Source organism: Neophocaena asiaeorientalis, unplaced genomic scaffold (genome assembly GCF_003031525.2).
Source record: "Neophocaena asiaeorientalis asiaeorientalis breed wild unplaced genomic scaffold, Neophocaena_asiaeorientalis_V1.1 scaffold131, whole genome shotgun sequence".
Taxonomy (NCBI): Eukaryota; Metazoa; Chordata; class Mammalia; order Artiodactyla; family Phocoenidae; genus Neophocaena; species Neophocaena asiaeorientalis.
The window spans coordinates 4,331,729-4,357,779 of NW_020173201.1; the positions used below are offsets into that span (position 1 = coordinate 4,331,729).

Below are 26,051 nucleotides of genomic sequence, written 5' to 3' on the forward strand. Positions count from 1 at the left end.
TTACATGTGTCTGGATGCTTTGCAAGTCATGCTGAGAATCTAACACTCAATAGGGAAGCTTGGTTCCTCACTTAATAGATACATGTAATTTTAACTTAGGACTTGTGCTCCAAAATGTGATAGAAATTTTAGGCTGCCCATTTTAATGTTGTATATTTGGAATCTGCAAACCAGACCAATTGAAATAAATATATTTCACTATATGAAAAGCCTTAAGGGGCTACTTCATGATGTTTACCAGTGTTTGTTCCACTCCAGGCAAAAATTTAACTTCATCATCATCTTGCAGTATTCCATCCATGGCAGTGTCGTATGTGAACAAATATAAGTATCAACATGAGTTTCTGTGATACAGGGTCTTCTTATTGCCCAATTGCAAATGACATAAAGATGTAAAATGTCAATGAAACTCCACATTAATTACTATGTAACAGGTAAAAAGATTGCTTACCTGCTTTTATCAAAATAATTGGATAGCTGAAAATAAGTGTTTGGAGCTGCATTTTAAGAAATAAAAGCTAAAAATATAGCATTCTTGCTCCTAATCATACCAACTCTCCTCCTCCTCATGTTGACATCTTGGAACCATTTTGTTTCAATTCTTTTGTCCACTAATAATGAGGATTAAGATAAGTATTAGAACATAAGTAATGCTAGGGTCTAGAAAGGCAAATATTATTAAACAACACGCCTTAGTTTAAATTGAGATTTTTAACCATTTATCTGATATTTGAGTACAATGGGTCTCTCTCTCTCTCTCTCTCTCTCTTGCTTGCTCTCACTTTCTCAGAGAAATATTTAACCTAGTGTTCAGAGAGTTCTTTGGATCCAAGTTACAGTGATAAGATCAATGTTAGAAAATATTAAAGAAACAGATAAAAATGGATAGCTGAATGTTTTCAGCATCAGCGATTTAATTGAACAAAAAAGAGACTCTCAAAGATAATAATTCTCAAACTTTCATAATGGATCAAGACTATGTCTGATAATTTTCTGACAAACTAAGATAATCTCAAAGGATTCCCTAGATTTAGAAAATGTCTAAGTAATGAGAATTTAAATGAGACATCATAGTTATTTGCAATTAAACTATACAACAGTTATAATTTTAAGACTGTAAGCTCCAAAGTGCTATCAAGTAGCTTTATGAATTATAGAAGATGAAAGGGGATCAAATACTACATAGGAACTGAAACTGATTATTTCTTATCTTACGCTCTTTGTTAGACACAGACGGCATATGCTCGTTATAATATTTAATGAGTAATACCAAGCTCAGCATAATCCCAGTTTCTATCTTTTCACAAAGCTGTTTATCTTATTATAAATCTAAACTCTAGTTGTTCTACTGTGGAATTCAGGGTGACAGAATGAGTCCTGTGTATATTAGTTGAAGCTTACAGTGGGAGATTTAGCCTGTAGATTAAGTGATGTTACAAGGAAACTATAAGGAAAAGAGACTTTTCACCTCTATAGCATACATTAGCACATTTTGGATGGTAACATGATTTAGGGGGCAATGGTATTTTAGAATTTTTTTAAACATATGTGATTGAAAATTCAAGGATTTCCTATCCCTTATACAGAAAATCTAAATATGCCACAAGCATGGCATAGAAAAAAAGAGTATGGACTAAAAAGAGTATGGACTATTCAAATAGTCGTAGTTTCCTTCTTTTACTTCTCTTTTCTCCCTTTTGTATTTATTCTTTTAACCTAGAATTTAGCAAATATTTGTTGAACATGTCCTGTGTGCCAGATTCTATATGAGGCATTTGTATTTCCATGCAATAGCTGAGGATCTATGAACAGTTAGATAACTGCTCTGAATTTCAGTCTCTTTCTTTCTTTTTTATTGGAATAATGTCTTACTTAGTTCATTCAGCCTGCTATATCCAAATACCATAGACTACATGGCTTATAAATAACAGAAAATAACAGAAATTTATTTCTCAGAGTTTTGGAGGCTGGGAAGTCCAAGATCAAGATGCAGACAGATTTGTTGCCTACTGAGGGTCAAATTTATGATTCATAAGCTATTGTCTTTTCCTTGCTTCACATGGCAGAAAGATGAGGACTTTCTCTGGGGTCTCTTTTATAAGGGCACTAATCCCATTCATGGGGACTCCACCCTCATGACCTAACCATCTCCCAAAACCCCACCTCCAAATAATACCCCATGGAGTATTAGGACTGCAAAATATGAATATGGTGGGGGTGGACACAAACATTCAGTCTACAGCAGATAATATCATCAGCTTCTTCAAATTTTGCAGAGGGTAAGTGAGATTGTGGCTATGTTGATATAACATGGTAGCCACTGAATAAATAATAGCCATTACTCTTGTAGCTTAACAATTGTAACTTAAAAATATTTCATTGTATCTCCATTGTGCTTGCTTCCAGTAACTTTATTATTTTACTCCACTCTTCATAGGTGTTGACTGAAAAAAATGTACAACCTAAAAGCCGAGAATTATGTTCATTTGAGGACTTAAGCCCCAGATACAGCCTCTCAGATAGCTCTCAGGGACTATTCCAAAGAGTAAAGGGAGGAGCAAGGATATATAGGAGTTTTGCTGAGAAAAAACCAAAACTAAACAAAAAACATATAGTTGAACATCAAAGGATTACTGCTAATAATTTAAAAAACCCAGACATCTCAAGCTGATGAATTTAGCACTTTTGTATGTTTGGGAAGATGCAAGAGTCTGGGCTTATTTAAATTATTCTTTTGATGTGCACCTTAATTATCTAGGGCTGGTATTCTGTTTTTCTGCAGGTCCCCTCAGGGTGCACCATCCTCAGGGGTGGGGAGGGAGTTGCAGACGCTGATGGCTTTATGGCCACAACATCTTTTTTTTTTACTGAAATGGCAGGTGGCATTCTTTGTCCTCATAGGCAAGATTCTTGAAAGTAGTTTTGGCTCCCAATGTCTAATTCTTCACTTGCTTTTCAAGTTTTAAATCACAAACCATCACTTCCCTAAAAACCTTCTCTATTTTTTTGTTTTAATACCCTTTTTGTAAAATTTTGTTATTGCTTCCTAGTCTTAATAGTGGTCTATGGCATTTGATGTCCACCCATTAACTCAGTCCTTAAACAAATATTCATTCAGTGTATGCTTGCTGACAGTTTTTGAGCCATGTCCTAGGAATATAGAGGTGATTACTTTGGATGCTGCACTATTGTGCATGGACTTGAGTCTGGAGCTACTGATCACTCTCTTCTTCCTAGAACTCTCCTTCTATGGACCTTGTGAAAACTTCTATTTTCTCCTGCCTTAACCTCAACCTTTTGGGTTTTTTTAAACAAACTTTTTTTTTTTAATAGCATATAATCCAGAGAAGTTGGAAATATCATTAGCATATTGTTATATGAAGTTCCAAAGTAAACACACCAATGTAGCTGCAACCCAGAAAAAAAACAGAATATTACAATTATCTCAAAATTCACCCTATTCATCCTCTCATTACTACCCCATTCTTTCCCAAAGGTAACCAGTATTACGACTTCTAACACTTTGGATTAATTTGCCTGTTTTTAAGTTTATATCAATGTGACCATGGGGTACTAAATATTTCATAAATTCTCAAAAATGATAGAAGATTATATAAATGTTTTCTCAGTTACCTGATGTAAATCAAAAAAAAAAAATGCAGAAGGCTGTAAATAAGAAAAGACTTTATCTAGGGTCAGAGAATTGCAATTTGGGAGACACAGATTCAGGTAAAACCAAATGAATGATGGGGGAAGAAAAAGAGTGAGGAGGTTATAAAGACAAAAGTCGTGAGGATGTACTCTGATACAAGAAAGGAAATATTGTCCTTAAGGGATAGGCTGTCACCAGTTATTTAGGGTAAGGGTCCAATAAGTAGGTAGGCTGTCATGAGTTGTTTTAGGTTAAGGGTTAAGTGTAAGGGTCTGATAAGTATCTTGAATTTCTGGAACATTGGGCAGATGTTATCCGTGCCTTTGTTCAGACAGTAAGTGGTCAAAAGGTCAGATTCTATCCAGGCCGAGACATGTATAAGTCACACTTGCTCAGTGGCCTCCCAGGTCCATTTTCAGGAGCTGTCTTAGCAATACGAACTCCATTTTTATTTTCCTTTTACATTGAGATGATATTTTCATCAAATTTTTTCTGTCTTGCCTTAATTCCCGCCTTCCCATTTATGAGTTAGCTATACTGGATAATCAAATTATCTTTTATTGGAATTCCATGGGGGACTTATTCTTTTAATTTTATTTGACTTTTTGTATATAATATATGTTTCTTTTGTTATATAAAAAAAGAATAAAACCTTAGGGTCTTGAAATAACATTTTTCTTCTTAAGAGGAGTTGAGGATGGGTTCAAAAATAATATTTTTCATTATTATTATTAAATGGGAGAGAGTTTTGTCTCAATAAATAACCATTTTTTTACTCTTCTCCTGTTAACCTCATTTAGGTAAACTTAAGTATGTACATTTTGATAACAAAGAAATACAGATACATTTTATTGACCATAATGAGTAATGTATTTGTCTACCTGGGTAAACTGCAGAAGCAGGTATATTGACTTTAGTATTTTTGAGTAATTAAGGAGTTGATTTCTAAGGTCAAAGTTAGAAATTTCTAATGAATAGAGCACATAATTTTAAATATTTTCTTTAGTCTATCAAAAGGATTTATATATTGTCCAGGAGGGATTGAAGTTATATTCCAACTTCAAGCAGTGAAATTTAATGTTTTTCAAGAGTCTCTTTTTTAAATTTAAAATACATAAAATGAGAGAGTTCTCTGACTGAAATTGAGAGTTGAGTATCCCAGAGCTCAGCTGATTTACATCACTAATCATTTTGTTTTGGCCACTGATTTCCATCCGCAACCCTTCAAAGCAGTTTGTAAACAACTCTTTTGGATTACTAAGATGATAATAGCAATTTGGAAAGAAGCTTGCACGTTTTCAGAACTTTCTCTGAAATATGTTTGCATTGCTGTTATGTAGACCCATTCACTTCCAGCTAGACTAGACTGTCAACGGATACCTATCTCAACTGGAAGCAATACATTTTCTAGTCAGCAAACAATAAATGGGGATTTCATAGATGAAGTCCATGTTGATAATGGGCACTAGACCAGTAAAGTCATTTAGTATTAGTGCTGGTAAAATTACTGGGCTGTGTCCAAGCAGAGGGTGCTAAGATAGAGGAGATTTAAAGAAGGGTGAAAGAAAAAATGCTGTTCTAGGATGAGAAAAAAGAAGAAAGTAGTTGCGTGTAAAACAAAGTTATTTTTTAATTGTACCATAATGGCTTTGTATTTGTCTCTGGACTTGCCTGAAAGACTAATATTCACCCTGGACCAATACAAGAGCAAGTAGGGCTAAGAAGTGATTTTTTATTATACTATTTAAAGTTCAAAAATCTCCTAGAGGTACTCAAACTAACTGTCTACATTACTTAGCAGTGTTTAGATTGATTGCTTTCCTATCATGTAACTGGTTGTAAAACCTGACTTGACTGTATGACCAGTGGGGTATTAAAGGTTCTGCTAGAAAACTTACTTGATCACTCACTGAAACCAAGATTCCTTGAGCATAACTTGCTGTTTCATGAGCCAGAGAAAAATTACATCTTATGTGACTAAAACCTTAGGAAGTCTCTCCTAGAAGGCCCTCAGCCACTGATGTTTGCCTGTCTTTTCTTCGACCTGCTCTATCATATCCTTTATCTTTATTAAAGTCTCACATGAATATGTTCCATAGAGTCTGTGAATCTTTTTAATTATCTGAACCTATGTAACCATTGGATGCTGCCTTGGATCACAATAGCTCCCTAGTTCTCAGGACCAGTTTCATTGCCTGTCCTTGTCATCCATTTCCAAATAACAAATTTACTCATAACATAATGTTAAGTAGATTGCTATTATTGAAACCAAAGGCTTCACTAGAGCAAAAACCATAAAAGGGTGCTATTGAACAGAGCCATAATATATGTTTCCCAGTAGAGTTACCAAGATTGGACAATTAAAAATTTTGTTATTTACCCTCTGGATGATTTTAAGATCTACAGACAGCACCTGTAGGGGAAATGGATCTGTGACCATAGCACTGGAATCCAACTCAGTGTGAGTTCTACCCAAGTAAAAGAGTATTAAATCAGAGCTGAGGGGTAGACTGCAGAGTCTGACTATAAAGCTAGAGGCAGAAATAGTATTCAAGTTCACCATAGTGCAGCTTTTTTTCTTTCTTTTAGATGAAACTCTGGCCTTGCTGATACTGAGCATAATATTAAAAATATCAGATCTTGTTAAGTGTAAATTATCCCATTAAATGAAAGAATACTATTGTTTGTGTACAATCTTCCTGAATGATAATGTAGGTTTTAAGTAAGAAAAGCCTTGAAGAAGCAAGAGCTACTTCCACAGCTGGTGAGAGGTGCCCCTGTTTTGACAGTGACAGCAACAGAAGCATGACCCCCTTTATAGGGTCTAGCTGTATGCAAGAGTTATGCTGTGCTTATGTGTCTACCTTCTGTCGACATGTCTTTTCTGAAAATATTTTGTGTTTTTGACTAAAATAACATTCAGACAGCTTTGTGGAATGTTCGTGAGTGATTAGAAACTGATTTAGACTTCACAAAATTATTGTTGCAATGGGACAAATGCAGGAAGCACTATTTGAAAACCCTCTGTCTCATCAGACACCCTACCTCTTCTCTTCTCTTTCTAGCCCTTCTCTATGCCAGCCCTTATTTCCTGCACTATTACTTAAACAGTAGGAGAGAAAAGGGGAAAGCAAAAGGAATAAGAAAATTCCTTTTAAAAATGGACATATTTGTGTACCTGTGTGTTTTGTTGTTGTTTTGAAATGCCTTAATTCATTTGTCACATTCCTTGCCTGAAAAGATTGCTAAATCTCTATGACGAGACATATTTGTTTTCTTTTCAAGCTAAGTATCCATAGATTGAATCGTGATGTCTAAGGGGTGGTTTTGGCAGCCATCAAGTGACATTTTAGGGTGGACAACAGTGGTCCTGTGTGTTCTCCAGTGCCATCACTCTAATTCCCTCAGGTATCTTGACATCCAGCCCCCTTCCCTATCTCTGTCAGTGCACCATACTGTCTCTCCTGAGCTTTTGAGAACAAATAAACCTCATCTATTAAATTTGTCCTTTTGTGAATGTCATCCAAATACAGTCAGGTGCTCTGTGACTTTCCTGTCAATAGTTAGCAGATCTTAAAAACCAATTAATCATAATGCATTCCTGAAAAAAAACCAAAACAAAAGTAACATGAGAGTCTTATGCATCTTCCCAGGTAACATGTACTTTCATATTTGCAATTTTACATGATGTTTCCAGGGTTTAGGTTCAATCCAATTCACGATTATTACAATGAACTATTCAGGGCAGTAAGAAAGAGAAAGTGATGTAGGAATAAAGGAGATTACATTTAGGTAACTCTTTTATGAGCTCCTAGATAACTACTGTTTTGTAAACTTTAACATTAGGAGAGATCTAGGTTATCTGCTCCCAAAATATTAGAATAAAAAAAAAAGATTGTATGAGTAATTTATCCCAATGAATGAAGGTTACGGGAACTGAAAAAGTGTGTTCAATAATAGGTCTCCATTGTTTTGTTGAAAATCAGCTGTCATTCTTATGGTTTTTACTTTTTTTCTCCATGAATGCTTTTAAGATACTATCTTTATCTTTGGTTTTCAGCAGTTTGACTCTGAAATGCCTAAGTTCGGTTTCTTTTTAAAATCATTCTATTTGGTTTTTATCGTGGTACTTGAATCTGTAAGTTGATATTTTTAATCAAATTTGAAAAATTCACAATTGTGTTTTCAAAATTTATTGATTAATTCTTTCCTCATCTTCTGAACACTAAATATATGTATGTTAGGCCATGTGATACTTTTCATTTTTTAAAATCTTTGTTCTCAGTGTGCTTGTTTGAATATTTTCTACTGTAGTGTCTTAAAGTTGACTAATCTCTCTATGTTGTATAATTTGCTCTTTAGATCATCAAATGGGTTTTTATATCATTATTGCATTTTTCAGTCTAGTTTTACCATTTTCATGTTTTTCAGAGTTTTGATTTACTTCCTAATCTTCCTCGTACATTCATTTATTATATCTATCTTTTCCGATAGGTTCTTAAACTTATTTTTAATAGTTATTTTATAGTTAATTTATGCTAACTTCAAAAAGGCTTTTTTTTTCTCTCTGTCATCTATGGTTCACTTTTATGTTTGCTTAAATGTATTGTTATTTTTATTGTATACTGGACATTATAGATGATAAACTCCACAATTTGTTCTTTTTTGTGGAACATGTTGAGATATTTTAGTAGTAGGCAGTGAAATTATTATTTTTTAACATCTTTATTAGAGTATAATTGCTTTACAATGGTGTGTTAGTTTCTGCTTTATAACAAAGTGAATCAGCAATACATATACATATATCCCCATATCTCTTCCCTCTTGTGTCTCCCTCCCTTCCACCCTCCCTATCCCACCCCTCTAGGTGGTCACAAAGCAATGAGCTGATTTCCCTGTGCTATGTGGCTGCTTCCCACTAGCTATCGATTTTATATTTGGTAGTGTGTAGGCAGTGAAATTATTGTTGGATCACCACAAAGCTGTAGAGGCTTTGTTTCTGGCTTTTGGGACAATGCTTAAACATATCCTTAGATTCTTTGATACTTCTCTCATTTTCAGATGTGGTCATGACTTCTCCCTTTTTGGTTTGTTTGTATTGAAAAGAATATGACAGACTTGATTCTGGTTAACTTCTGAGGCTAGATCAGTAAAAATGATTGAGTTTTTCACTTGTTTTTTGGGATACTCTCACTTGTTTCCTCTTTGGAAACTTAGGCTTGGTAGGTCATAAAGACAGGTCAACTTCCATCTCTTTCATTAGAATACTTGAAATGTGCAGCCCTCATGTTAGTAATCCAACAGCCCTGAGGCACTCTATGCTCTTAAGAAGCCCAGGTCACATGGAAAGGCCACAAATAAGTGCTCCAGCCAAAATCCCAGCTTAGGTCCAGCATTGCTAACATCAATCACTAGACATGAGTAATTCCATGAATTCAATTAATTCCAACTCCTGTATTCCAAGTTACTTTCTTGTAAATATTTCTACCTATAATATATGTCACATCCTAATATTTTTCTTTTTCTCTCCTTTTGGTTTAAGCTTGTACAGATTTTTCCTCAGAATCTATCACTCAAAGAGATACTGCTACTGAGGATATCTTTTATAGAATGAAGTTTAGTAAGTCTGACTATCTCGTACTTAAGGCTAGTGTTAGGCTCAGAAAGTAAATGAGGTTTTCAAAGTGCTAACACATCCATGAGTTTATGACCCAGCAAATGTTAATACTTAACCATAGATTGGTTTATTTGCAGACTGTCTCCACATAGTGTGACTATGTGCTCTCTCATTTATGAACCATCTGTTCTGTTACTGGATTTCTGCCTGGGGTATATATATATAGGCCAAAATTAGGAGAAAAATATATTATCGTAAGATAATTTAAAAATTTACAATTTAAAGAACACATATTTTGTAAAGAATTGCCTTTACAATATGAGAAACAACCTGCTTGTCATGGGGGCTCATCCCCTCTTTTCTGGAGCAGTTGACATGAGCTGGTTTTGCTAGACTAAGCCAGATCACAGAAGACAGAGGAGGGAGAGAGGGTTTCTCCAATAACGTGACTAAAATTTCTATGAAACATTCCTGGTTGAGCAGTGGAGGCTCTGCAGTGTTACTTCCTGGGCTAGGAACTCCCTTTGTTATAGAGAAAACCTGGTGTCCCTATACTGAGACGATATATACATAAAGCAGTGTGGGTGTGAGTTTCCTTCTGCTGCAGTACTCATCTATATGTCCAGGCTTGAAACCAAAGGGATAACTATGGGGGCTCAAGGAATCCTATGCTTTTAGAAACACCTTTACTTATAAGTTGTTTTCATAAAATGTATCATATGTCAGTAATGCATCTTGCACCATGCACATTGCACAACATTGTATCTGAATAATGATATTTTATAAAAATCTTTTTAATGAAAAAATTTCACATATACTATGAGAGAAGTCTTTGTTTTCTTAAAAATAAATATGAATAACTGTATGAAATGGTCTTGTAACTAAATGAAATACTGTGCATTTCAGATTATATTTACTAAAAGATATAACTGGAAAATGCTTCCAAACAGATGCTAGTCTTCACATCAGTGGCTCTCAGATAGATTGTTGTAAGTACCACCTTAACTATTAAAACAAATTCATTTCCTCTTATGACTTATGGAAATAAATTTAGTTATATTATTCTTGCATCTGGAACATCTCTATTTAGTTCAGGAAGGAAAGCCACTCAAGTGAATTGAATTTGAAATGAAAATAATACACAATGTTGTCTTCTGGAATACTTACCATGTCTGACATTTAATGAACAATAAACAATATATGCTAACAGAAACATTTATCTATTTGGGAATCCCTGAAAGACTTGGCTATGGAATACAAACCCTGGCTCTGATTCTTGATCTGCCACCTTTTATCTGTATGATTTTTGGCAAGTCATGTAGCAATTTTCCTTGCTTACAGCTTTTTTTTTTAAAATTCTGTTAAATGTGTGTAGGTAAGCTCTACCTCACAGTGGTTCTAAGAAGTATATGAAATTACATGTGATTTACTAGGGGCATGATACTTGGTACACTGTGAATGCTCAATTAAAGTTAATTTTAAAATGATTATGGATAATTGCTAGAACAAAATTATGATTATGTTTGTGGTTCCAGAACCTGTCTATACAGAGTGTATAAACAGTTGTATTTGATGTAGAAAGAGTACCTTGCTGTTCATACATGGGTCTTAAGCTTTCCGTTTTAACCATCTTGATGCTGGCTGCCAAGGAGGTACCCCATTTTACTGTATACTTAAAAGCTCAGTTAAACTGGCACTCACATTGCTGATAGGCTAATGGAAAAAAAAAAATCAAGAAGTAAAAATACTTCATATGATGCAATTCCAACATAATCTTTTTGGCATTCTTCTGACTGGGCCTATCAGGAAAGAAAGCTTTAAAACTAATAGAAGTCACTTTGGAAAAGATACTTCATAATACTTGTGAAAGCCTACCGTAAGGAAACATTCCCCAAATATAAGAATCTCAAAACATAAATGTCCTTCAAAAATGATTTTCACTTTTTGAAACCTTTTTCAGATTATAAATTTTCCATGGTATTTAACCAGTGATTTATGAAAAATAAATAAAAACCTAAAACGTTGCTTTACTTTATTGATAGCAATGTTGTACCAAATGAACTTGTAGCTACCACATTATACACAATGAGTTGTGTTGAAAAAAAATCCTTTCTTATTTTTCAGTAAAGATAAACATGCCTGGAAATTGGTTATCAAGAAAAAATATTTTGAGACAGGTAAAGTAATAACTAATGACAGTTGTTCAAAACACCTTTTCGGAGATGTAACAAGATTTATGTAATTTCACTGACGTCTCTGCAAGATTGGAAATTAAGCAGTCAGATGCTAGTGTGCCTGAGAATTTCTAACATTCCATCCTAGTTGGAATTTGCCATAAAAATATGTTTTCTGCTATGAAACTAAATCTTCTGTGTTTGATTAATATTAGATTTAAAAGTTTGCTTTAAGTTATCCTTTTGTTGTGAAAACCTTGCTTATATTTTTAAATGCAGAGGATAGTTAGGCTTTTATCTCTTTTTTTCTGTCTTCAGTCTTGATGATGTCCTACAACCCATGATTAAAGAACTTTTGGCTTCCTTCTTAGTAATCTACGTATTTGCCTCAAGCATTTAACTTTTTGAAACCCCAGAGGATCATTTCATGGTAAAAGGTAGTTTGATTTGAAATTTATTGTATTGCTTTTTCCTGTAGGAGCTGGTGTTAAATTTGGTGGTATTTAATTATACCTGGAAGTTAATCATAAATTATTTGTAAATATAAAGAAATTAGGCTACCTTATTAAATAACAGATGTCACACAAAGCCCTCATTTGATAAATATAAAAACCTTCATAAAGGCTTAAAATAAATATTTGTTGATGGACAAAACATACATATAAATTTTTTCCAAAAGAAAATATATTTAAACTGTTGTTTAGAAGTCATTGTTCCCTAAGAATAAGTAATCATTTGTCAGAAAGTATAAGTTAAGTAGAAAAGAAAATGGTAAAGGGTGATAAACATGGGAAATAAAAATTAAAAAAAATACAAATTATTTTGCAAACTAATTTACAAAACTCATAAATTTAAGACAAAATAAGTTAGGATACTGTATTATTAATTTCTGCCTTCCAAATCAGTATTTTGCATTATCTATAGTAAGAAATAGTATTGTTTAGAATTAATGTTTTAAATTATATTAATATTTTTGAGTTATATTAAAAAATCTATCCTGATAAAGATCTTTTTTTTTTTTTTCTTTTTGCGGTACGCGGGTCTCTCACTGTTTGTGGCCTCTCCCGTTGCGGAGCACAGGCTCCGGACGCGCAGGCTCAGCGGCCATGGCTCACGGGCCCAGCCGCTCCGCGGCACGTGGGATCCTCCCGGACTGGGGCACAAACCCGTGCCCCCTGCATTGGCAGGCAGATTCTTAACCACTGCGCCACGAGGGAAGCCCTAATAAAGATCTTTTAACTAGATACCAAAGAACTAGAAATTTTATATCCTGATTTCATATATACAAAGACTAATTCCCAAGATCTTTAAGATGTCTAGCTGATATATGAGAGCACTGAATTAAGTGCCCTGATACCTGCCCATCTCTACATGTAGCACAGTACTCTTACTGGAACATTGCTTTTGCTTTTTGTTTTCTGGCTCTATTTGTAATAAATGGATCAGCCTTAAATATTTAATTAACTCAATTGCACTAAAATTTTCATTAAAAAGATATTTACACCATTGTAAAGCAATTATACTCCAATAAAGATGTTAAAAAGTGTTTGCCAAAATTGTTTACAGTAATAGAGTTGAAAATAATTTAAATGTCATTTTGAAGAGACAAATAAAATGTTATATGACAGTGATAGAATACAAGTTAACAGAATTAGCAAAACCTATCATGAATAAATTTCAAAAACATGTTTGAGTTATAAATTAAGCTAAGTGAGATGTAACATACCTCCATTTATGCAAATTACAAATACCATACTATTCATGGACATGTACATGAGTATGTATACATGTGTATTAAAAAAAGATATTTAGTTCATGGGACAGTAATTGTTAGTGATTTTAATGGTTAGATCTCAGTGTAAAATACTGTATAATGGCTCTATCTGTGGTATATTTGGATCTGTCCTCCTAAAAGCTGACAATTTAATTCACAAACTTTTAATTTTTGAGCATATAGAATGCTGTCATTCTGTGAGTTGAACTGTTGTGTTCTACTACTAACAGTAATTAAATCATTATTTGCCCAATTAAAAAAATGTTAAGCATATAAATGTTTAACTATTACAAGCTTTTCCCCCACACTTTAAAAAATTCTGTTTTACTACAGAGAAGCCTTATTAGAAACTATTATAAGTAGGAATCTAGTTAATATCAAATTTTAAATTTTATTTATTTTTAGTGTATTCCATGGGTATTTGGTTTCTCAAAGGAAAAAGAAGTCTTGACTTCCATAGGTTTTGCCATCTGATTAATAATAGTAGTTGCAGTGGGCTTCCCTGGTGGCGCAGTGGTTGAGAGTCCACCTGCCGATGCAGGGGACATGGGTTCGTGCCCCGGTCCGGGAAGATCCCACATGCTGCAGAGCCTGCACGTCCCGAGACTGTGCTCCACAATGGGAGAGGCCACAACAGTGAGAGGCCTGCGTGCCGCAAAAAAAAAAAAATGCAAACCATTTTCGTTACCTGGAGGAAAGATGTATTTTCTTATAACTTAGAATATCTACTACTTGGAATAGGTCAGTAAAAGTTACACTGGTGTTTAGCAAGTAAAATATTATAATCTGGCCATATTTGTGAAGAATATGAAGAACACTTTCTAATTTTTATTCTCTTTCCATCTCTATATTCCATTATAGAGATGGAAAAATATGTTCAGATCAAATCTCTGATTTTATCTCTTATTTGAGGTGGACGTTATTATTGTCATTTCCCAATGGGGTAAATTGTCAAATGACCCACCCAAGGTCACGCAGTGACAGGGCTAGAATTAACTCATTCTATTAAATGCAATATTTTTCTGGTGTGAGCACCAGAAATACAAAGATGAATAAAATTCTATTCTATGATACGAAGAGCAAAGGGGCAAAGGCCAAGAATTTACTCTGTATTCGAGACAGTTGTTTCAAAAAACTTATTCTTCCCAATACTGATTGTTTGAGATAAAAGATGATTGACACATGCCACGGAGTGGCTGGGCCCGTAAGCCGTGGCTGCTGAGCCTGCGCGTCCGGAGGCTGTGCTCTGCAGTGGGAGAGGCCACAACAGTGAGAGGCCCGCGTACCGCAAAAAAAAAAAAAAAAAAAAAACGATTGAGGTTATTATACCATCAGCTGCATTATAAAGCTAAGGTAAGCTGCATGTATCCAGGGAAATATGAGCATAGCTAGATAGGTGGATGAATAATAGGTAAAGATATAAATACACAAATTATGAACCTGAAACACCCAACTCAATCATGTAAAAAGGCATAATGTAACTTCATATTGACTATACTTCTTGATATATTTATGCTGTCATTTAGCATTTCTGTGGACATGCTGACGGATTACGTATTAACATCTTAGTGTTTATGTGATTATAAATATTGTTTTAAAAGTAAGTGGATAGGTGGAATGTTAGAATACAGTGTCCCACTCTTCTTAGTACTTGGTAACACGTATACATGAATGAAATGTATCAGAAAGGATGATAGTTTTAAAATATACATCCTTTCTCCACATTGTTCAAAGATAAGAGTTTGAAGAGCAGGATTTTCTTTGTGTTATCAAACTGAAATACTAAACATGTAAATAGGAAAATCGTTACTGATGTTTATCCCCACCTGACAAAATAATGAGAGGCCATTTTTTTCAAATGGAAATTTATTTTTGAAACATTGTGTAGTGAGTAACAATGCATTTTAACTTAAATTTTTAATTCATATTTTACATACAGTAACATAATATTTGTTTAAAAAAAAGTGTTTGGATAAAAGAAACTGGGAGAGCAGTGAATGTGTTGATAATTTTCCAAACTATAGACATTGTTCAAGCCTTCCATATATGTGCTTAACTTATCATAAATATAGATTGCAATGAAAAAATACCAATCTAAAAAGTAAAGATTGTTATTATACAGATCAAAGTCAACAAATGCAAAAACAAGAGAAGAAAAAAATAGAGCAAAAAAATCCATGTTATTATCATTTGAGTAGAGGAAGAAACTATCAATAAAAAGTAGAGGTCCTCAATATAATTCTGAACCTATCTCTCAGCTTTATCGCTATGTTATTTTCAGGCACCAGTGGGCATCTGCCCTGAGAATGGATTATTAGAACTTTCTGCCTATTTTACTAATTAATTTAAGTGGTATATAAGCCCCACTCATGGCAGAAAGTGCAGAAAGTGAAGCAGAGCAAGAGAAAAAGTAAAGCTCATGAATTAAAAGAAAGAAAATGTCTTCCCTCAAGAATCAATATTCAATTTTTTCTGGCTCTATGATACATAAATATAATTAACAATATTTTAATAGTAGCTACCATATCCCATTTGGAAGAACCACTTAGAATAAATAACATGTTTTAACATTCCTGTTAACAACGTGGTTTAATAACATGAATGCCATATCACATACAAAATTCAGGGCAAACTTTTTTTTCCCTGGATTTAAAAAGATGCTTCTGGCCAGCCTACAGTTATCATTCTATGACAACTCTCACAGTTTGTACCTAATGAAAAAGAGAAGTTGAGAGAGAGAGATTAGCCTCTGTGATTTCATGATCTTTGAGTCACAAATGTCCTATGTCACTTCGAATCTATTTTTTCATTTTCCTTGCCTTGCCTTGCCCATGCCAACAAGGCCTTCTCTTAAAATCAACAGGTTTAGCAATATTATAGTCATATCAGTCTGTTCTCATCTTAATCAGCCAAGATCTGTTGTTTCTTCTGACTGATTGAAAGCTGGTGCTGATTAAGAACCACCACAAAAAATTGCTATACCCATCTAGGAAAAATAACCACCACTTTCTTTATAAACATTTACATAGAAAACGTCATTTACATGAAGTATTCTTAAACATACTTGAAGGTCTCCCCTGGATTCCACAATTTTAATCCTGAGTCAGAGTTTTATAGAATAAACTCCTATCAAAGTTACTATTCAATCAGTCCAGATTTATGCTGTTAGTCGGTAATGCTTTTGCTGCAATGTATACTTTACCTCAAAATATACTGAGCAAATATTTGATTTGGCTACTCTGTGTAAATACTGCTTATCTTTAGGTATGTCCACTAACTTAGGGACATATTAACTTCATGATTGTTTTCACTGAAATGGTCAACTTGAAATGGCTGAAATATGTGTGCTAAGTAGCTGGAAATATTTTGCATATTTCCTTGTAAAAACTGAACATTAAAATACAGCGACATCTCATATATCAGGGTATTAGTCTTCTGCCAACTTTCAGATTTCAAGAACAGTGCTCAGATCCCAATAGTGACCTTGAAAAGCTTCTTAGAATCATAAGACTTTCGCTTGAATCCACATACCTTATCCCTATCTTAGGTTTTAATGATTTCTCAATAACAAGCAAAACAAAGAAAGACACAAACTTTCTCACCAGAAGATTCAAAGTAAACTGGAAGATGAATTTTAGAGAGAGGCAGTGACAAAATTAGTTAAATATCACAGCATGAAATTGGAGAAAGAAAAAAACAACAACATAATCTATATGTAGAAAGAATACCAGGATGCTAATTGAGATGACCCTGGGACATCAGGAAATTAACTTATATTTAGTGATTTCTGATTGATCACGTAGGAAAACACAATATGCTTAATATAACTTCTATCCAAAATATTTTAAACTAAAAACAATTGCTTTGGTGTTTCAAGGAGTAAGCCCTGGAGTTCAATGGTATTAATAATGGTAATTACTTCTCAAAAGTTAGTATGCATAGAAACCACCTTGGGATCTTGTGAGAACATGGATTCTTGTTAAGCAGACCTGGGGGTGTGGGCAAGATTCTACATTTCTAATAAGCTCCCAGTTAATGCTGATAGTTTTTCTGGCAAGAGTGTAGAATGCATTAATTTCCAATAATGTCAGATAAATGAGATGTTATTGTATTCAATCTCAAATACTTTTTGAAATTTGAAATTAAAAGATACTACTTATGTAAGTTAAGTTACATACAATTTGTTCACTTTGGAAATAAGGAAATAGCATTATAATAAACAAGTTTTAAAATATGAACTATGTAGGAGGGAAATAGATAGTAACACATTATTCAGTCTTTCAACCATATAATAAGCGTGCATGAGAGAATTTTATTGAAATCTGAACTTGGTCAATACTGTGCAAAATTTGAGGTGAGCTACATCTATAAAATACTAAGCCATAATAAATTCTGAATTCTTTTAAATTATATTGCTTCATCCTTTTTATATCTGGAGAGAATGCAACACACAAGGCAAGTTTGGGGGATTTTTTCTGAAAGGATATTTTGTTTTCATTTCTGTTAATGGTGAAACACTGTGCTTTGTTCAATGGTAAAAAATCAAGACTGGGTTCTTTGATTTAAAAAATGGATGGACCCAGGCGATCATTTTCTGGTCTGCATTTTATGCACATACTATGTGCATTAAATATTTTATGAATAAACTGGCGCTGGGAAAAGTGAAATACTGTAATATGTTTGAAGCTGTGAATTTACAGCCTTTATTGGCATTTCATATATTATATAAATTCTTGACCCTGCCAAATTCCTTTATACTGAGTTAATAAAATATTCATGTTTGGTGGCATTAATGTGAGACCTCTCTGATCTTACTCTAGATGCATTACTGCCTATTTGACCCTTTCTTGCCTCAGGAAGCTTTTGCTCTGATGCTCCAAATAATTATTTAACTTCAAATGGCTACACTAAATTGCCTATTATGATTGGTATGGCTAGAGTGTTTACAGAGTGTGGGGCGCACACCAGGGAAAATTGTAAATGATATTTATAAAAGAGATATGACTTCAAGTGTTGTTTAACAGGTCAACATATACATACGAAGAATTTGAAAAACTTTCTATTGGACAGAAGGCCCATGATTCTACATAATTTACAGAAGATCCCCACATTAACTATCACTCTTTGTAATTCAGTCTTTCATTTAAAAAATTAGGATGTTATAGACAGCAACTGTATAAAACCATTACCTGTAAAATCCTCTAATATAAATTTTTCCCATTTTTTATGAAAAGTAAAATTACATGCACCAAAACAAGTTCTGTGAAGCTAGAGATGAAAAGTAATCTATGTTAATCAACAAAATATAAATGATTATTTAGTAAATTATTTCTTCTTTATTAAAATGAAAAACATTTCAAGGCCCCAAAAAACAGCTAAATGTTTAAATGACGTTATATAGTGAATTGAGAGTCTGTCCAAAAAGATATTTGGGAAGAACAATTAGTTGATACAAATGTGAGTGTAAATCTGTCTCTTTTTAAACTTTAAAGCCTACTGTTCAAAGTTTTAGCTTGTGTGCATGATATAAATCCCATACGTTGTTTTCTCAGTGACAATAAAAAGGGCAGTTTATTAAAAACTGAAGTAAAAACAAAATAACTTAAAAAAAATCAGTCACAGTTTTGTCATTGGTATATGGAGGTTGTTCCAGGGACCCATCCAAAGCTCCTCGTCATCTGACTGCGTGTGGTCACTATGGAAGTCCAGAACCTCCTTGATGTTCTTACTGTCAACCATGGACTCCTGTTCAACTGTGCTTTTCAGCCTGTTCCCCAAAGGCTTCACTGTTGTACTGTCAGTCCCCACGTGGTAAGGGGCAAATGTAACCAGAGTTGGTCTTGTGTTCATTTTCTCAGTAGAAAACGGCCCCTTTGATAATGTGTTCAAGGGGACATTCTCTTCATGTGTCACTGCCAACTTGTCTAGTTTCTTAAAGTGCCTCCCCAATTGAACAGGGGAAGTAACTTTTAAGTTATCGGTGAGGCAGGCACGGCGGGTTCTCACCACAGAGCCATTCTGTGCAATGTATATATTGCCATTGATATTACTGTGGATATTGGGATTGTGAAGACGGTTTCTCTGACATTCAGGAGCACTGTCTTCTCCAGCTGAGCTACTTTCATACTCTCGATCAACAACTAACTTTATCATTCGTTTTCTTGCCCACTGTCAAAATAAAAAAGCATGAATCATTATCAAAGGAATTAAAAGGGTAAAGAGTACAATGCCTGCAAAATTCAAAACCTTTGACAGAAAGCTATCAAAAGTAACAACCCAAGAGGTAGAGGGAAGAACCTTTTTATTAACATCAGTTTCTCTTCCACAAATTCTTCATTGGTTTGAGAGCTTAATAACTTCTGAAAAAATTTGCTAGATTGGAAAGTAGACATTTCAGGAAGTACTCGTATTATTTTAGATCAAATTACTGCTATACTATGAAAAAAAATGTATACTGGTTATATTTAAGAATCTGATCCGTTCTTTGACAGTTGCTATACTTTTCAGGAAAGTTAAATTGAAAGGAAAACCCAGCATTATTAGTATATTCTGTTCATGCTAATACTTCCATTCCCAATATTTTAAAGATATTTTTAAACCCACAGTATTGTAATTCTTAATTAACCCTCCATTATTAGCCAAACTTTTTGTATAATTTAATGCATTTATTCACTTGAAGTGTCCTGGTTTTCTGGATCATCCATTTAAATATATGTTAACTTAAAAGAAAATATCTTCCCATCCTGCACAATTTATTTTGTAATACACAAAACAGAAAACTAATGATTGTAAATTTTCCTTTAGTAAGCAACTGGAACACAATGGAAATTTTCACAAATTTATTTTTCTTTTACCAATCCACATTAGAAATGACAAGGTGCAGAGGTGAAAAACTCCTTGGTTATTCTTAAAATAGTATTGCCATTTTTGGGATATGTAAAGTACCAACCTGTTGCACTAAGTAAGCCATGATTTTGGATTTCCAGATATATATTTCAAAATTATGTTACCCAGAAAAAAAATTTATAACTGTTACAATTTTTTTCTAAATCCACTTTAATTCCTATCCACAACAGAAGGGAAATGGTAAATTCCTATCCACAACAGAAGGGAAATGGTAGTAACTTTTATTTTTTTTAATTTATATCATTTAACTTCTAATATTTGAAACTGCCAGCTATAAACCTAATTGAACATGTTCATGATAGTTTTGATAATATGTTTGCCATTTGAAATGTACATATATGCAAAAGTAGTCTTGTAGAGATCTTATTTGTTACATATTGTCCTAAGGATTTAAGATGATACAAAACCACTATATATATATATATATATATATATATATATATTCATATAGTCCATTCCAGTAGTCAGAGCATTACTGGCAATACATAATGCCACATTGCATTAACAGAAATCACACTATGAAATATTAAATACTGAGTAACTGATTGCATGTCTTCTGAATTACTAATATAGGAAAGATCAGTCAGATTTACCCTAATATATTCTGATATACAAATCTGTTTGGATAGCATATATATCCACTTCTGGATAGCATATATATTCACTTCTCTGGCATGCTTCTAAATCTTAAGTCAGATAAGAATTATGATCAATTTCCTCCCCTTCAAGTGTCATTTCAGAGAACACACAGAAGGCACTGCACACAAGAGCACTCATCACTGCAAAACTTTCACCTACTGTGATCTCTTTTAAAGTGCTGTGTTGTAACCTTCTGAGCTTGCTCCTGGAGGCTTCTTTTCATTTGCCTGCTTGCTTGGGTCATACTCTGGCACCTGAAAGCCCCAAGGACCTCCAGACTGACTTTCACTACTACTGCTACTCGATTCTGACTCCTCCTCACTTTCCACACTTCCTTCCACTGAAGCTGATTCTGCACTGCCCTCCTCAGTGATGTCTTGAGATTCGAGGTCCGTGGGCTCTTCCACAGGGGTCAGCTCACTTTCCTGTTCTTCTGCTGGGCGTTCCTCCTCTTCTTCCACGTTCCGTTCTTCTGGCTCTTCAGGTAGCTCCTCTTTTCTATCTTTGACTTTCTGGACCTCTTCAGCAATGGGCCTTCTTCTTGCAAGAAAAATGTTCTTCCTTGCCTTTTCTCCTTCTGACTCCGTGGATTCCGATTCTTCTGATTCAGGGGTAGAACTTTCTTCCTCCTCAGAGGGTGTCTCTGTCTCAGACTCTTCTGTCGTCTCAGACTCACTGAACTCGGATTCCTCTTCACTGTATTCAGTATAGTCACTTGAGGATTCCTCCTCTGACTCTACCGTGCTTTCTGTAGCTTCCTCTTGGTCCAGTGTTAGTTTCAAATAATCTTTATCTTCTGCCTCAAGGCGTCTCTGCCACTCTTCATCTTCAAGGTCAATGATGCCTCTTCTTTCAGCTAGTCCTCTAACTTTCTTAAAAATCATGGGGAATATCCTGGCACTCTTCCAGGTCGTATATGTTGGCTCAGCTGCTGGTGGCTTTTCAATAGTGACAACTACTTCTTCCTCCTCACTAGGCTCTCTAATTTCAACTTTTGGTTTAACTTTCTTTGCCTTTTCCTGAAAATCACGAAAATGCAATTGAAGTGTCAGCTGGGGAATGGTTATTACGTGACCATGTCTCACACAAGTTAAGCACGAGTGAATCTGCAGGCTGACAGCTTCATGCAAGTTATAAAACTGGTTTCATAGAACAATCACACAATTCCCTACTGTTTATCCCCACTGCATATAGGCAGAAGGTGTTCAAGGAAATGTAAATTATTTTATTTTAGCTTATACCTTATAATACCAAAATTTAATGCTTCCTCATTTTTTCTTATTCAAAATTTATTTTGCACCTTAGATCAAAGGAGAAAGAAAATTAATCATTACCTCTTCCCTCTCCCATCCCTAGACTTTGATTAATAGTTTTATGTATTTGCTTTAACAAAATTTTAAGCAATCAGGAAATTATGATAGCTTATCTGAATAGCTAATGTAAAATCTGACTATTTGTAAAATTCTGAACAGGGTAAAAGTACAGTGACATTAAAACTTTTTTCTTTACAATTTTTGGATAACTATTCCAAATAAATATTTCAGGCAAAGTATAAGAATTTGATACAGATGAATTATGGTAATTTAAATGATGTAATTCCATTAAGAATACTGGTGGTTTTATTTTTCTCTTATAATTAAAAGATTGATATTGTACTTTCATGATTTTTAGGTTTGCTAGACAATGTGGGAGCATTTTGTTTTGCAAAATACTTTTTAACATATTTGATTATAATATCTTTATGGAATAACATTTAGGATTTTATAAAATATAAATTTTATTGTGGCTTTATTCCAAGTGTTTAATGTTTTATAGAAATAAACTTATATAAAAAATTTCTTTCTGTAGACAAGGCAATGGAATGGTTAGAGTTATTAAATCGTTCTATGGAAATCAACTACTAAGTGAATAGGATTTCTGAAATTTTGAAATGTTTTGTAGCCTGCTATTCAAATAGGGCTAAAAAGTATTATTCTTGAAATATTAATATTCCATTAAAAATTACAGTAATTACCTCTTCCTCTTCATATTCCTCCTGAGCTTCGCCAACCACCTCACCATATTCCTCTTGTCCAGTTGGTGGTAACAAACGACTGCGACTTCCATATTGAGGCATTTCATACCTGTAACAGAAACTTACAACTTTAAGCAGTTTTTCATTTGATCTGTATAACCATGACTGATCTCTGTTTTCTTCTTTTTCTTCATAATTCAATCAACAGATATTTATACAGCACCTGTTGGGCTCCTTGTAAACTAGTTACAAAATCATAGAGAAAGAACTACAACCTGATGACCAATGACTTTTGCCATAATGGTATCCTGGAATAACAAGAAAAAGAGTTATTTCAGATTTAAGTTTTAGGAGAGACTAAAGAGAAAGGAATATTTTTCCTTGACTAACTGAAGAATTTAGGGCACCAAATTGGTTCTTTCTGAAAGTATGATAGCTTATTCAAAACATAAATTCTCTAAGTTTATAGTAAAAATCTGCTTCAAATGTGATCTGTAATGGTCTTTATTTTCCTCTATGTTTAGAAAGCAGTTAACTTATGTGTGTAGAACTGACTTTCGAAATGCTTATTACCGGATTCTAAAGTATGTTTTCTTCTTCGTTTCTCTTGGGCAAATCTTGAGGCTGATTGGTTAGATAAAATATTAAATATCTCATATGAAAGAAATGGTGAATTCAGGAATTGAGCAAATATGTTTGACTTCTATTTCTCATTTAAATAATTTGAATAATTTTATTGCATTTTTCAAGTTGTAGCCAATATCAATATAAACATCAAAATAGAATTCAATATAGAAACATGGTTAAACTTGATTGAAGCTAAAACTAGATACATTTTCAAAAATGAAACTGATGAAATGACACTCATAAAAATGCTAGTAATAATCATTTAATAACACCTTATTATTCATAAAAATATTAAGATACTGGATAAAAAATCTGAAGATGTACCCATGCTCATAACTGTAATAATCTTGTCCATATTCCTGGCCAGGATCAATTCCAGACTCCATGGATAACTCCTATTATTCAAAAAGAGAAATCGCATTTGAAAATAAATTCTTATCACATTTCAGCTCAATGTCAAATTTCCAGACCTAGTATTCGATGACTCAAAACACTGCTGTCAAAATAACTTTAATTAAAAATGTTAGTTAAACATATTAAAAAATATATATATATATATATTTGGCTGTAACTCTTTTACACAAAATTAAGTTATGCTATTAGAACTGAGGAGGGGGAAAGTAAATTTTGTCTAATGGTAAACCTGTTAAAGAGAACAGATAAGCATATCATTTGTTCTTAGATAATTTTTAAAACTATCAATAGACAGTTAATATTTCAATCTATTTAACACATTACTAATAGACTTTAGCCTTGAAGAAAATTATAACATTATCTTCAGCACTGTTTCATCATCCTGATAACAATTTTCTAGTATCTAGAGCTCTCCCATTCATCAAATGCTACTCTTATGAAAGGATCTGAAAATCATTTATACATTAATAAAAAATGTGCTAATATGTGATATAGCCCAAGGATATTTACATTTTAAAACATACTGCTAATTCTGAATTTAATTTTTTTTAAAGAAATTTGTCAGACAATAGGCCCTTTCAAGGTTTCCAGTTCTAAATTCCAGACAATATTGATTTTTGTCACTCTACACTTATGGAAAGATATTTTTCCTGAGACATACATATAGAACTAGCTTTAAATAACTATTAAATTCAATTTCACTGTATTTTCCTCTTTAACTCCATTTTAACGTTTAAATAAATTGAACTGCCAAGGTTTAACCAAATTAATTTGCAATGAAGTAAGAAAAGGGAAGAAGGAAAATGTATAGGTATACATAGGAAAACCAGTGGATACTTATTTCTAAGATCATCTACTATTCATAAGAACTAATTTTGTTGATCCAGGTATAGTATTAGGAAAAAAAGTCCTCTGTGGACACTAATATATCATTTAAAAAGTGTGGAAATTCACAGCCTGCATGATGGAAATGGACAATAGACTTCACTTGTGCTTTGTTTGGCAAATATCATTTTAAAAAAGTGATTAGTTGCCCAAATGCTCATCAGAAAATGCTATTAAAGATCTGAGTTTTGATTTCTCTCAAAAAATAAAAAGATGGCAACACTGGGCTCATATTTTTACACGTCATGAATTTAGTTGGTGGTACTACTCCTTAAAGCAATCATGTTTTCTTCTGGTTACTGCTGTATTCTCAACCAGACTATTTTACATCTATACCCTCAGTCACAATAGGATGCCCCATCTGCTCTTTTTTTTTTCTACATTGAATAAACTCTGTTCATTTACATCACTTCCCTAGATTTTTATAAGTTTGCAATTACTCTACTAAATGTACTCTCTGATGCATTTGCGGTTACAAATACTTTGTGAATTAATTGCAAAGGAATCCAGTTTTGATGTTAAAAAGGTTTCAGTTTATCCACAAGATTAACTAAAAGTAAATATATATATATATAGATAGATAGATAGATAGATAGATCAGCAATGCCATGTTGCGTCAAGGACATGGAGCTCTCATATACTTCTGGAGGGATTATAAATTAGCAAAACCATTTGGGAAATGTTTGGGAATAATACCAAAGTCAAATATATGCATCCCTTTTCACAGAAATTCAATTTAGTTCAGTCTATGTGCCCAACATATATATGTAAAATTGTTCACCAAAATGCATCATTTGTAACAGCCCAAAACTGGAACTGATGCAAAAGTCCATGAGATAAGCACACTACTACATCGCATAGCAGAGATGAATCTCCCCAACAGAATGATGAGCAAAGGAAGTCAGGTACAAAATGAAACATGATTCTGTATTATTCTATTTATATACACTTCAAAAACAGACAAACCAATCTGGGTGTTAGAAGCCAGGTAAAAAGTTTTCAATTGGCAGTAATCACACTTTGGAAAAACCTCATTGGCTACAATATTGCTACTACTGAGCAATACACGGCTATATTTAGAAGGAACTCATGCCATTTGTGATGACATGAAATGAACCTTGAGGGCATTATGCTAAGTGAGACAAGCCAGACAGAGATACAAATACTGTATGGTATTACTTATATGTGGAATCTGAAAATAAAAAACCAAATTAAAAGCCAAACTCATAGAAACAGAGTAGAAAAGTGGTTGCTGAGTAGAGGAAATAGGGAGAGGTTAGTGAAAGTGTCCAAATTTTCAGCTATAAGATGAACAAGGTCTGAGCGTCTAATATAAAACATGGTGACTA

At 33.6% G+C, this 26,051-nt stretch overlaps 1 protein-coding gene across 1 annotated transcript in view; it reads right to left on the reverse strand.

The window, feature by feature from the left end:
* Window positions 1-20,932: 20,932 nt before the first annotated feature.
* The window catches only part of PCDH15 (protocadherin related 15), a 689,667-nt gene continuing 684,548 nt past the window's right edge, over window positions 20,933-26,051 (reverse strand). Inside the window, exons 36-38 of the mRNA XM_024744857.1 lie at window positions 23,728-23,798; window positions 22,777-22,885; window positions 20,933-21,781 (exon numbers count right to left, since the gene is read on the reverse strand). Coding sequence (XP_024600625.1) covers window positions 20,933-21,781; window positions 22,777-22,885; window positions 23,728-23,798 — 1,029 coding nt within the window. The remainder of the gene's footprint in view (window positions 21,782-22,776; window positions 22,886-23,727; window positions 23,799-26,051) is intronic.